General features: G+C 53.6%; 1 protein-coding gene across 1 annotated transcript; it reads left to right on the top strand.

Annotated features, from left to right (window-relative positions):
• The first annotated feature begins 9742 nt into the window (after positions 1-9742).
• Positions 9743-12132, top strand: HER10_EVM0007902 (aldehyde dehydrogenase). The gene is made up of 3 exons (XM_035477442.1): positions 9743-10357; positions 10458-10857; positions 10917-12132. The coding sequence occupies exons 1-3, from the start codon at positions 10296-10298 to the stop codon at positions 11943-11945; spliced, it is 1491 nt and encodes a 496-aa protein (XP_035329666.1). The 5' UTR covers positions 9743-10295; the 3' UTR covers positions 11946-12132.
• Positions 12133-12187: the final 55 nt, after the last annotated feature.

The raw sequence follows: 12187 nt of genomic DNA, 5'->3' as shown, positions 1-12187 counted from the left end.
CCCTGTACCCGAGCTTGCTCCTCCTCTGAATTCATCCGAGCTCGCTCCTCAGCCTCCTTGCGGGCTGCTTGTGTAGGTGCTCTTGTCTTGAGCTCGCCTGTAACGGCTTGCAGATAATACGGCATCTCGGAGTTTGTCTTTAGGAAGAAAAGCTTCAAGTTGCGGGCCTTGTCTTTAAGCTGGACTTGCGTTCGGTCTTTCAGTATATTGGAGAGTGTGCCCTCTGCACCAAATAGAGATAAAATTTGGCTCCAGTGAGGTCCCTGGACCATGTCGAGACCAGTCATAAGGGCCTTCTCCTCCTCTTGAGTCCATGGGCGTCTTGTCGAAGTGGTGCCTTCTCTTCTCTGCTGGTTATTGGTCTTGCTTAGGGCAGCTTGGCGGGCCCTGTCGTAGAGCACAGCACTAGGTAGGCTCTGGCTAGGAGGCAGCTTTTCGTTACTCTCATGAGCCGCAGGTTGCGGTGGTTGTTCCACTGGTGGCGGGTATCCGTAGTATGGTGATTGTTGCTGGGTCTGTTGCAGATGTGACAGGTATGTCGTCTGCGTAACCGGAGCCGCGCCCGTCGGTGTGGGTACGGTTGGCTGATAGGGCGCTGGAGACAGGTTGTTGAGTGTAGTCCGAACGTACTCCTGTGTGCTCTGTGCAACAAGCGCGAGGATATCATTCGTCGCGTCTTGACTTTCAGTCGTGGTACCATTTGTGGTTGGCGCCGGAGGAGCGGCTTCAGGCGCAGGCGCCGCAGGTGGTTCGGGGGGCGGGACACTGCTCTCAGTCGTCGGGACTGGCGGCTGTTGTTCGCTAGGTAATCCATCGACCGGTTCACTCGGGAGATATTGCGCAACAAGTCCGTCTGTGGCCTCCAGTAACGATGAAATTCCGAGGTCGTCGAGATCGGGTGGCATCGATGCGTCGAGGTCTCCGTTCGTCATAATCTGCGGGAGATCGATGCCGTGCCTTGAGGCCAGTCCAGAGAGCGACTGTAGCTTTTGGCGCAGGTACACGTTCAGTTGGTGAAATAGGTCTTCCTCCGGGTAGCCGATCTTCAGTAGAACTAACTCAATGTATCAGTCATGGGCCCCATCAGCCTTTGCACTCGACAACTTACCAGTATCTGGGAGTCCTGACGCGTAAGTAATGAGAGACGTTTTGCGCTCCTCCACAGATGTCACCAGGGCTCTCTCTTCAGCAGTCAAATCAGATCCTTCGTGTCTTGCTTTTAGCTTATCTTCCAGGCTGGACGAGAAAGCCTGGGCAATCAACTGGTCAACAGGCCCAGACTGATTCGCTGATGTCACGGACTCGATGACTAGCTGTGTCTTGACTGCGAGGAAGAGCTCAGAGATATCGTGCGAAATGCCCTCGGGGCCTGGCGGAAAGACGGCGAAAAATTTGTCCTCCAGAGCCAAGAGCTCGTTCGAGCTAAGTTGGTGTTCGCCTTCGAAGGTGAAAAGTTCGCAACAGAAGCTGGCGAGGTTGGCGACTTGGATATCGGTGAGGTTATCCGGTGCAGTTAGGTCAAGCACCGCAGGGTCCAAGATAAGGTCGGTCGTGGAGTAGATCGATCGGGTTTGCCGGAGCAGAGACTTGAGTGTGCTAAAGGACTTGCAGAGGTCTGATTCCCTGTCTTGCAACTGCTGATACACATCGTGGTAAACATGTTGCGACATGATGACGAGGAGTTGCATAGCCTGAAGATTGAGAAATGATTAGCGGCGCCTCTAAAGCTGACGAGACCGCCACGTACAAAGTTTGACAAACAGGATGTGGTTATACGCCTCATCAAGGCCGAAGGCTCAGAGAGCACAATGGCATGTGCGTCAGTTGACGGGGCAGAGTCTTGCGACACAGACGCCAAGTGATCTGCCGTCATATCGACATCCGTGACGCCGTCCAGGCCCTCGACCTTCCCGATCTCATTGTTCATCTCGTTGCTGATATCCATCATTACACCCTGGATCATGGCGTCCATGTCAAATCCGAGATCGAGTGCGGCATGATCGTCGTGATTTTCCTCCTGAGGTTGCTCGTGAGTTTGCTCCTGGGGTTGCTCCTGGGGTCGATCTTGGGGTTGATCTTGGGGCTGTTCCTGAGGCTGCTCTTGGGATTGTGCTTGAGATTCTTCGAATGCTTGCTCGAGTGATCTTTCAATCGACTTCTCGATCGACTTCTCGAGTGATTCCTGGAGTGATTGCTCGAGTGATTTTTCAAGTGATTTCTCAAGTGATTGTTGCTCCGGGGTCTGTTGGGGTGGTTGATCGTCGTCAACTTTCAGCCTCTTGGACTCGGCCTCGGGGTCGTCTGCGCTCGAATCGCGGGGTCGCTTCAGCGGGAACTGAGGAGTCTCGCCCAGATTGGTGGTGACAGTCGGGGACTCTTGTTTCATTTCTGGTCCTACTACGGCAAGTCAGTATGGTTTGCGACGCTTGCGAAGGCGTCCCTCGGGTGCGTGCGAGTCGGTTCGAGGCCGGGTGAAGATCTTTTGCTTGGTGGGATGGCGGGAAAGGCAAGCGCATACCTGTCGGCGAGTGCGCCTCAGGCTTGGCGGCCTGGGCCGACTCGGCAATAGCTTCAATGCCCTCCATGAGCATCGAGAAGCACGGAGACAGCTTTTTGGGGTCAGTCTAGTCGCCGTGCAGCTCAATGGCGGGGGGTCAGTCGTGATCTTGACGGTTCTTGGACTGAGGCGGAAAAACTTTTTGGGAGAAAATCCGAGCGCCGATGCCCTTATAATCTGCCCCAAAGAAGATGTCACTCCCGATACACAGGAAGGAGCGATTTCTCAAAAAAATTCACCGCTGCTTCCCAGTAAAGAATGGTTTCTGATTGGCCAGCGCAATCAAAATGCAACTTGGTCCATGCGTTCAGTCTCCACTCTGCCACTTTATCGCAACGATTTTTTTTTTCTTGTCCCCTGCCCCTCGGAGCCGCGTCCACCTGCACGCCGAATCCAGATGGCCATCCCAACCCCTCAATTTTTCCGTTCTCAAGACGGGAAGCTCGAAACCTTCTAGTTTGACTACTGTCGAATTCTGTTCTGCCTCAGGAACGGGCCAATAGAAGCACTTGGGCCTCATCCTACCTGGATAGTAAACCACATGCCTTGTCTTTCACCGCACAAGGCACCTATTCTCTTGTGTAAATGCTCGAATCGCACAGGTTGTCTCCCAGCAACGGACGGCTTTTTCTTCAGGGACAATCGCATTGCTGCCATCCCGCATGACGTCATTCCCCAGATTCACCCCCTTAAGTCTGGGGTTCTTGGAGATTGATGACCAGGGGATCAACATGATATGTCACTGGCCCATTTTGCCAATCACGACCGCCAGGGAAGAGTTCCTTCTCACAGATTGACGAGCCTTCTCAGCAGGATATTCATGATCATGTCAAGCATTCTCTTAAAACCTAAGCACTTATCAAGAGCATGGCCTATAATTCTTATACTCGAGACATGACGTACAATACGTGTAAGTCGGTGGTTGTAACATCGGAGAGTCTTCCTCCAGCTGTCAGCTTGTAGCCTGGAGTCAGGCTCAGATTGCTGTCTGCTTCAATTCAGCAGGTACGAGCCCAAGGACTCTTACCATGCTTATGATTGATGCGTCGCCCATTTGGTCGTTCCTTCCTCGCGAAGATTGACCAGCCTGGCATTCTTTCCTCCCAGGCGTGATTCAAGTTCGAACCTCACACCTTCCACTTTTGCATCATTTCATTTCATCAGACTGGATACCTGCCCACCTTACCTACCTTATTCTCATTGTTTCTCTTGCCACTGACACACACCACTTTCTTCCCCTCGTTCGCAAGCGATCAAGGTACCTATCTACCTAACTCAGCATTGGAAGCACTTCGACATGTCGACCAGAGATGGTGCTTCGGGCACCAGCAAAGAGGACCCCGAAGCGGACAAGAAGCTGCTAGGAAAGCGCAAAGAAGCTCTGCTAGGAAGACTGAGGCGTTACCTGAACCATCCGGACACCAAGCATGACCACATTGACGCTCTACGGGATGCTCTCCTTCCCAAGATTTCTTACCTAAGCGACATTGACACAAGACTTGAACTCGCCAAGTCTTGGTGCCGCAGTTCGCATTCGGCCTATTGCAAGTATCATAGGAGAGACTTTGAAGTTGTGGACAAACTGGCGTGGGCATCACTCATGATGGCGCCGATGGAGGCCATTCGCAAATTCCAGGATGAAGAGTGCACCGACGATGGACGTCCTTCGCAATCAGATACGTGCCACCTCGGAGAGTCTGCTATTTTTCTTTCCAGGATGATTGGAGAGCGTGAGTTGCTCAAAACACTTTGCAAGAGATCAGCGAGCTAACACGGGTAAATAATAGTGTTCCCCAAACGTGGTTATCTTCCGGCTCACCATTACGAGCCCAAGGATGGCCTCAAAGCGGTCGAGATAAAGGACCATCCGAGAGGCGATATCACACAGGCTATAGTAAGTTTCCACGCGATCCGCAAGCATATTTGTGCATGTACTGATCTGTTCAGTCCGCTTCTTCACTCCGAGACGACAGCACTTGCGTTGTCACAAAGTCTGCCGACCCTAGGGTTTGTCTGGTCCTTCCTTTTCCTATTTCGCAAACTGCCGCTGCGTTGGAGTATATCTTGCATAAAGCTTCGGGAGACGTTTTTGGCTTTGAGATCCGCAAGTATCTCGCTCTTTTACAGTCACCGGCTACCGTATTCTCTTTGGCGAACATGATCTCCCTCAACGAGATACTCTCGAAATGGTGGGCGAAGGCGTGGATTGCACTCGAGCCTATCTCACAAACCGACTGCTCCATCCGGCTTCGGCTTAGATGGCTCCGAAAAGCCATGTTTGATCAGGAAAGGGATCATAGAGTTGGTAGGCTCGAATCTGTCCGAGGGTCCTACGCCAAAGTGGTGTGCATCGACATGGACCCCCGCATGGTCTCTCGGGAGAGACTCACCCAGTCTGGAAAGTCTCTTCGCATGGTCCACTTTGAAACACGTGAGTACATTGAGGACGGCTACGAGTTCGACATCACTGCGGCCAAGAAAGAAGATATCCCAGACTTTGGGCTGCTCAAGGTTCGGTACATCCTTTCAATAGCTATGTCACTGACGGGCGAGGGGCTGGTCGAGGATGATCAGCAGTGAGTTGCTGGTCACAGACATGCGGAGGAGACACGGATGGCAGCCGAAATGGATGCCACATCTATGAACAATGCTGCTGGGGGTTGCAAGGGGAGGCTTGCTCAAATAGGCGAGAGGGATAGGAAATTCTGCCGCTTCTCACGGCCACCCTGTTCACTGACACTAACCGAGAGAACTGACTTTGAAGAACACTTAGTGCGATGACCGTAAAGTTATAAACTGATCCACGCTGAATCATCGCAATCTTGAGTTCGAGGTTCAACAGCCAAACCGGTCCGGATACTCAGTACGGTAGAGGAGATGCGGCGAAGGAGCATTGCTCGTCACTTAGTACCAAACCCCAGCTTCCGCCAAGTGATCTGGACTAGCGAGTTGTTTCCCATGTCAAATATTAAAACGACCAGAGCGGCTTGCCATTGGCTATAAAGCTACGAGGATTCCTAGACGAAAGGTACCTGAGAGCCGCTTGAGTCCTTGGGAGCCAGCATGTCGGTACTCCTGTCTACGGGGGGCGTGTCCGAAGACAACAAACATCCTGTCTTCAACCTGATTTGTTGAGCAAGCTGCTCCAAAAGGACCCCTGAATTGACATTGTAGTTCGAGCTGTTTTGCCGTTGACGGCGTGAACCCTTGGCGAGGATCCTGCTTCGGCATCTGGACCTTATCGTCCATGGTTCTTGGAGCCAGGACGGCATGGTCACGCAGCCATTCTCATAGGGCTTTATGAGAAGACACGCTTCACGGACAACTCCAGCTCACAGATCAATCAATCACACTGTCTTCAATTCATACGGCGGGCTCCGGGCGAGCGGTTCTGTGGAAGGGTCCCCCGCAGATGCCCGCAGATGCCCGCAGATGGGGCCGGCCGGCTGCATAATTTGACTTACACCGCGAGCGCCTTTCGTTCAGCACCAACTGATGAGAATCACGCTGCTCTGGATCAATAGCGTTCTATGGCATCAAACCAGCATCTCGTTGAACCCAACAACAGCTGACACAAAAAAGCTCACGTCCGCCCCGTACGGACAGAGGGAAAAGACGGTGGTCACGGGGGTTATCTACGTATCCCAAAGGAGCCGCAAAAGTGCGGGGATCCGGGGATCAAGCAGATGGGCCAAAACACCGCCCGGCGGGCTTGTGGAGGGCGGCCCAAAGGAGCCGCAAAAGTGCGGGGATCCGGGGATCAAGCAGATGGGCCAAAACACCGCCCGGCGGGCTTGTGGAGGGCGGCTTAGCTTAGGACTATCCAAGTTAATCCCAAAAAAAACACCAACGAGAGAAACAGTGAACCAGATCGCACCGCGTCTATTGGACCAAGAAATGAGAGTAAAGTGAGTGGCGCCTAGCAACTTTGGACCACATTGACAATTTGAGCAAGGGTGTATGTAATTGGGAGCGGCAGCCCCAGAAAATAGAACATCGATGAGAAATCGCGGCCGACGCTTGTGGGAAATGCAAGTGCGGATCCGCACAGGTGAAGCAAGGCGGCGGCGGAGGCGGCGGGCGGGTTCGCAGCCTCACGGGACATGGGATGGGGTCCATGGACGATGGGGATGGGGGGCTCTTGGCGTTGGGCAAGTTGGGGGCAACGAGTTTCTCTTTCGGACACCAGGGCCCGGTTCGGGTTCCGCGCGAAGGAATTCCTTTTGAGTGCGTACAGAAATGGCAGCTGCTGTTCGGAACGAATTTGGGAGTTTTTGATGTTTATCGGAATTGAAGGTGGAAAGAGTGATTCCGACCAGTTTGGGGGCGAGTGGTTACATAAGGGAACTAGGGACTGTAGTTTATGCAGTGGAGGACGAATACAGTTACGTGCAGGGCTGAAGACATATTTTGGGACCTATTTCGTCTCAAGTGTCAATGGACTGACACTGAGTATGTTGATTCACGGCCATTGACACGATACATACGATTCAAGAAACTTTGATAGATGGTTGTTACCTGATCTATTTGCGGTTCCGCGCTCAGCTGGAGTAAACACTATAGAGATATGCCAGGGTACGATTACAGACAAAAGGCAATGAATGAGCTCCGTGTAGCCGTGCTGTGAAACTGCCATCAGACCGAAGAGACAGAGGAGAGCTCACCCCACAGAATCCCCAACAGCAAGTAGTGTACTTGTGGCACTGGAGCAAAGCGCTTCGGCCAAGAGGGTTCGTCGCTGTCGAATGATGTCGGGGACAAGGAAGCAGCAAAGGAAGCGCGACAGGGGGATTCGGGTCGGGGGCGCGGCAGGAATTCGATGGAGGGGTAACGAAGGGAAAGGGGGGCGTGTATTTCATATCGGGGGATGTCGATATATCACTCTGCAAACGCCGTGAATTGCCATCCCACTGTCCTAATACCCTTTTGCGGGCTTAGCTAATAATTTTATATCCACCTTTTGGGTTTCTTCGGTGCGGGGGATCTCTGAGCTGAATGGTTCGCTGGCATTTGCACCGAGGAGTGAGGCCCGGGGAATGGGCAGTAAAGACACCCCGAGAGAGAGGAGTTTCAAACCTCGAAAACTCGAAAGCTCGTGGTAATTAAGTACCGTAGTCTTCTCCCGAGCAAACGTTTAGTATTTCGAACCCCGTTATCTCTACACCTAATGTCGTTGCTTAACGCCGCACGACGGAGCTACCCTGCTCCCCCTTAGAGGTGTAGGAGTTAAGATGCCGCGGATGATCGAGCCAAGACACCGTGAAAAAAAACTTGGAGATGTATGTACATGGGTGGTGGGTCGGGGGGGCGTTAGGTATCCCGTGTCCGCGCCCCAGTATCCAGACTCCAGAGTGTGCAGAGCCCGGGTATGGAGAAGTCCAAAGAAAAAAGGTAATCTCAATCTTACTGGTAACCTTCAAGGTGGCAGGTCGGGGACCCGGGGCCCCAACATTTCACGGCCAGCCACCGAGTCGACGTAAGGCACGGCGGTACGTCTGTAGAGAACGCGTGCGTGTGTCGTCAAGGTGGGAATGGAAAGGTGGGGTGGAGGGGAAAGGTGCCAGGCGGAAGTTCTGGGGCACACCCAACGACCAAGTCGAAGTGTGAGGAACAGTGTTTCGTCCCATACTACTTATCCCATACTGCGTATGCCGGGCTGGAACGGGACCGTCATTCTGACTCGATTATCACGGAATGGTTTGGGTATCACAGTATGTTGGGGGTGTAGTTCGAGTTTGCTGACTGCAGGGCAATCAATCCGCTCGGAAAGCATCTGAAAACACGCGCCGGCGAACTTCCGCCCATCCATCCAGAGCTTACATACTATGTATGGAGTACAACTGGGAGCAAACAATGCAACGGGCATTCAATAGTTCATCGTCTGATCATCTCTTGCAGGATGGCTTAATGCCGAAAGAATCCGGGGTTATAATAGCAGTTAGACTTTTTTGATTCGGCATTTCTAAGCGTGCTATGGGGTTATAATAGCAGTTAGACTTTTTTGATTCGGCATTTCTAAGCGTGCTATGGCTACAACACGTTGGTCCCGAGCTCGAATTCCGATGTGTTTGATAGCTGCTCAGCTACATACAGTAGCATAGTTGCACTGTAGCCCGGTAGTTGGCAGGGATCGGCAAGGGTAGCAGCGCAGAGCAGAGCCCGTCTATTCCCTAGGTGATGCCATTTGTCATAGTATCCTAAGCAGGACCCTCGGCCAGATTCAATAGCTGGGGGATAATCATCAGTAGAGAGACGAAAGAGAGGATGTTTGGTGTGTGTGATGGAGCGCTTTGAAGCGGGTGTGGCTGCTGCATCAAGACAAGACCAGCAATTTGAAATGTGCTGATTGGTTGGGTGTCCAATGGAAGACGCAACTTGTGATGGAGAAAATGCGGGGTCGACAAACTGCAAGAGAGGGGAAGCGGAGAGAGGGGTCGCTCGTATGTACCTTACAGTCCTTACTGCGTAGACTGGACCTTTCATATTCATCTCAAGAACAAGAGCAATCAAAGTATGGTACCTTAGATAAGGTATTTACAGTACAGAAGCAAGAAGAGAGAAATCAAAAGATGGCAACAGACACATGGCCGAGCACAACTTACCTCAGAGCCATCTAGTCCAATATCACCACGACAGCTTCGCGATTCTTCTTCCTAACCTGGGGCCCCGGGGAATGGGAACGCGGAACTCAATTCCCACCGAACGGAACCCACAGTGACACACACCCCTGGGTGACATTCTGGTAAACTTGGGCCGAGTCAAACAGGCATCACCTAGTGGTAGTCTCGATCTATCTGATTCCTAGTGAAGACCTGCTGTCAGCCAGCACAGCACAGCAACGCACCGGTGGATAGCGTATTGCTCGCCCGGCGTAAAGGGAACGAAGGAAAGCAAAGGGTAGGAAAGAAAAGGAAAGCCAGGCGTTGGCCCGAAGCGGCGCCCACCTTTCCCCGTTTACCTTAGCTCGAGGCCCCATCTTTGCATCCATCCCTTGCAAGTTGCTGCCCCTCCATTTCTCCCCTTCTCCTTCTCCCCTCCAACACTAACAAATCGATTACTGTATGGGAGTCCACCCCCGTCCATTGACAGCATGCAGATGCGTGTCTGGCTCCCCAGTGTGGAGATCTCAAGTCCAGTCCAGTCCACCGAATGACCGTGTTTGACGTTGCTCCGGCCCATGGGGGTTCTCTCACGTTCCCTTTCATCCAATGCCCATCCAATCTGCGGTTCCGGTACCAAGTACGGATAGACCAGGCCTCGGTTTTAGTGTTGGGTTACTATCTTGCAGACACTCCAGACTACTCCCCTTCCCCTCATCCTTACGCAGTACCCTACTCTGAGTCTGGAGTCTTCCCCTCCATCCGTACACCCTCCTACGCCCCCGGGCCCCACCGCCGTCGAGCAAGGTATCGCCTTCGCCTCCTTGACCAGTCTCCAGGTCTCTGACATTTCGTCCCCTCCACTGCCTTTGCGCCGCGCGGTATACCGTATCACTTTCGGACTTCTCTCCCCCAGCTCTGCTCTGCTCTGCTCCTGCTGCTCTGTGCCCCCCCCCGACCCCGCTTTATATACAGTCTGTGATCCCCAGCTTCTTCTCTCCAGTTTCTCTCCCTCCCCCTCTCACTTCTCACTACTCTCAACTCACAATCCCATCCCAATCCAAACTTTTTCTTCTTTCTTCCGTGATACCAAATACCCCTCCACGTTTCGCACTTGTTTTATACAAAAATCACACACAATGGGTTTGTCCGTTGAGCTCAAGACCCCGGTGACGGGCGCCTACACCCAACCTACTGGACTGTGCGTATTCTCTACCCCTCAATCCTCATCCCGCCGCCGCTTACCCGGCGAGCAATGACGACCTCGAAATCACCAAATCTAACATATTGTGCTCCTTTAGGTTCATCAACAACGAGTGGGTTGAGGGTGTTGACAAGCAGACTTTCGAGGTCATCAACCCCTCCACCGAGGAGGTCATCACCTCCGTCCACGAGGCCACCGAGAAGGATGTCGACATCGCCGTCGCCGCCGCCCGCAAGGCCTTTGAGGGCGAGTGGAGAAAGGTTCCCCCCAGCCAGCGTGGTTACCTCCTGAACAAGCTCGCCGATATTGCCGAGAAGAACACCGACCTCCTGGCCGCCGTCGAGTCTCTCGACAACGGAAAGTCCATCTCCATGGCCAAGGGCGATGTTGGTGCCGTCGTCGGCTGCTTGAGATACTACGGAGGCTGGGCCGACAAGATCGAGGGCAAGACCATTGACGTTGCCCACGATATGTTCCACTACACCCGCTCTGAGCCTGTAAGTCACTGTCATTTTTTGTATAATTCAGAAAACGCCAGCTAACAATTTCTCCCAAGATCGGTGTCTGCGCCCAGGTCATCCCCTGGAACTTCCCCCTCCTCATGCTCTCCTGGAAGATCGCCCCCGCCCTGGCGACGGGTAACACCATCGTCATGAAGACCGCCGAGCAGACTCCCCTGTCCGCCCTCGTCTTCGCCCAGTTCATCAAGGAGGCCGGCTTCCCCCCCGGTGTCTTCAACCTCATCAACGGCTTCGGCAAGATCGCCGGCGCCGCCCTCTCCGCCCACATGGACGTCGACAAGATCGCCTTCACCGGCTCCACCCTCGTCGGCCGCCAGATCATGAAGGCCGCCGCCAGCTCCAACCTCAAGAAGGTCACCCTCGAGCTCGGCGGAAAGTCCCCCAACATCGTCTTCAACGACGCCGACATCGAGCAGGCCATCTCCTGGGTCAACTTTGGCATCTACTACAACCACGGCCAGTGCTGCTGCGCCGGCACCCGCATCTTCGTCCAGGAGGGCATCTACGACAAGTTCCTCGCCGCCTTCAAGGCCCGCGCCGAGCAGAACAAGGTCGGCGACCCCTTCCACCCCGAGACCTTCCAGGGCCCCCAGGTCTCCCAGCTGCAGTTCGACCGCATCATGGGCTACATCAAGGCCGGCAAGGACGAGGGCGCCACCGTCGAGACGGGCGGCGAGCGCCACGGCGACAAGGGCTACTTCATCCAGCCCACCATCTTCAGCAACGTCCGCCCGGACATGAAGATCATGCAGGAGGAGATCTTCGGCCCCGTCTGCGCCATCGCCAAGTTCAAGGACGAGGAGGAGGTCATCAAGCTCGGAAACGACACCACCTACGGCCTCGCCGCCGCCGTCCACACCACCGACCTCAACACCGCCATCCGCGTCAGCAACGCCATCAAGGCCGGCACCGTCTGGGTCAACTGCTACAACATGCTCTCCTACCAGGTGCCCTTTGGCGGCTTCAAGGAGTCCGGTATCGGCAGAGAGCTCGGCGAGGCTGCTCTCGCAAATTACACCCAGAACAAGTCCGTCGCGATCCGTCTGGGCGGAGCGTTGTTCTAAAGCGGTGGATAGGCTTGGTTGGAAAGGTAATGAAAACTGGGGCTTATTCCGGCGCAAATGTGTACATGACCTTGATGTAACTCTTTTTTTCTCGTTTCAAATATCACGTTGAATGATACCAATAACACAAAAACAATCAAACTTCTCTGTCCCATATGAATGCCGTGAATGTGACCGTCCATTTTGATCCCACACACACCTTCTCCGCGCCGTGTCAACCTTGTTTTGTGTGATGTCAAATG

Source organism: Colletotrichum scovillei (genome assembly GCF_011075155.1).
Source record: "Colletotrichum scovillei strain TJNH1 chromosome Unknown Contig00009, whole genome shotgun sequence".
Classification (NCBI taxonomy): Eukaryota; Fungi; Ascomycota; class Sordariomycetes; order Glomerellales; family Glomerellaceae; genus Colletotrichum; species Colletotrichum scovillei.
This window is presented reverse-complemented; position numbering and strand designations above follow the sequence as displayed.

Coding starts and splice junctions, on each gene's coding strand:
- HER10_EVM0007902 (XM_035477442.1), top strand. CDS start 10,296: ATGGGTTTGTCCGTTGAGCTCAAGACCCCGGTGACGGGCGCCTACACC. Junction 10,358..10,457: donor TACACCCAACCTACTGGACT/GTGCGTATTCTC, acceptor GTGCTCCTTTAG/GTTCATCAACAACGAGTGGG. Junction 10,858..10,916: donor ACTACACCCGCTCTGAGCCT/GTAAGTCACTGT, acceptor ATTTCTCCCAAG/ATCGGTGTCTGCGCCCAGGT.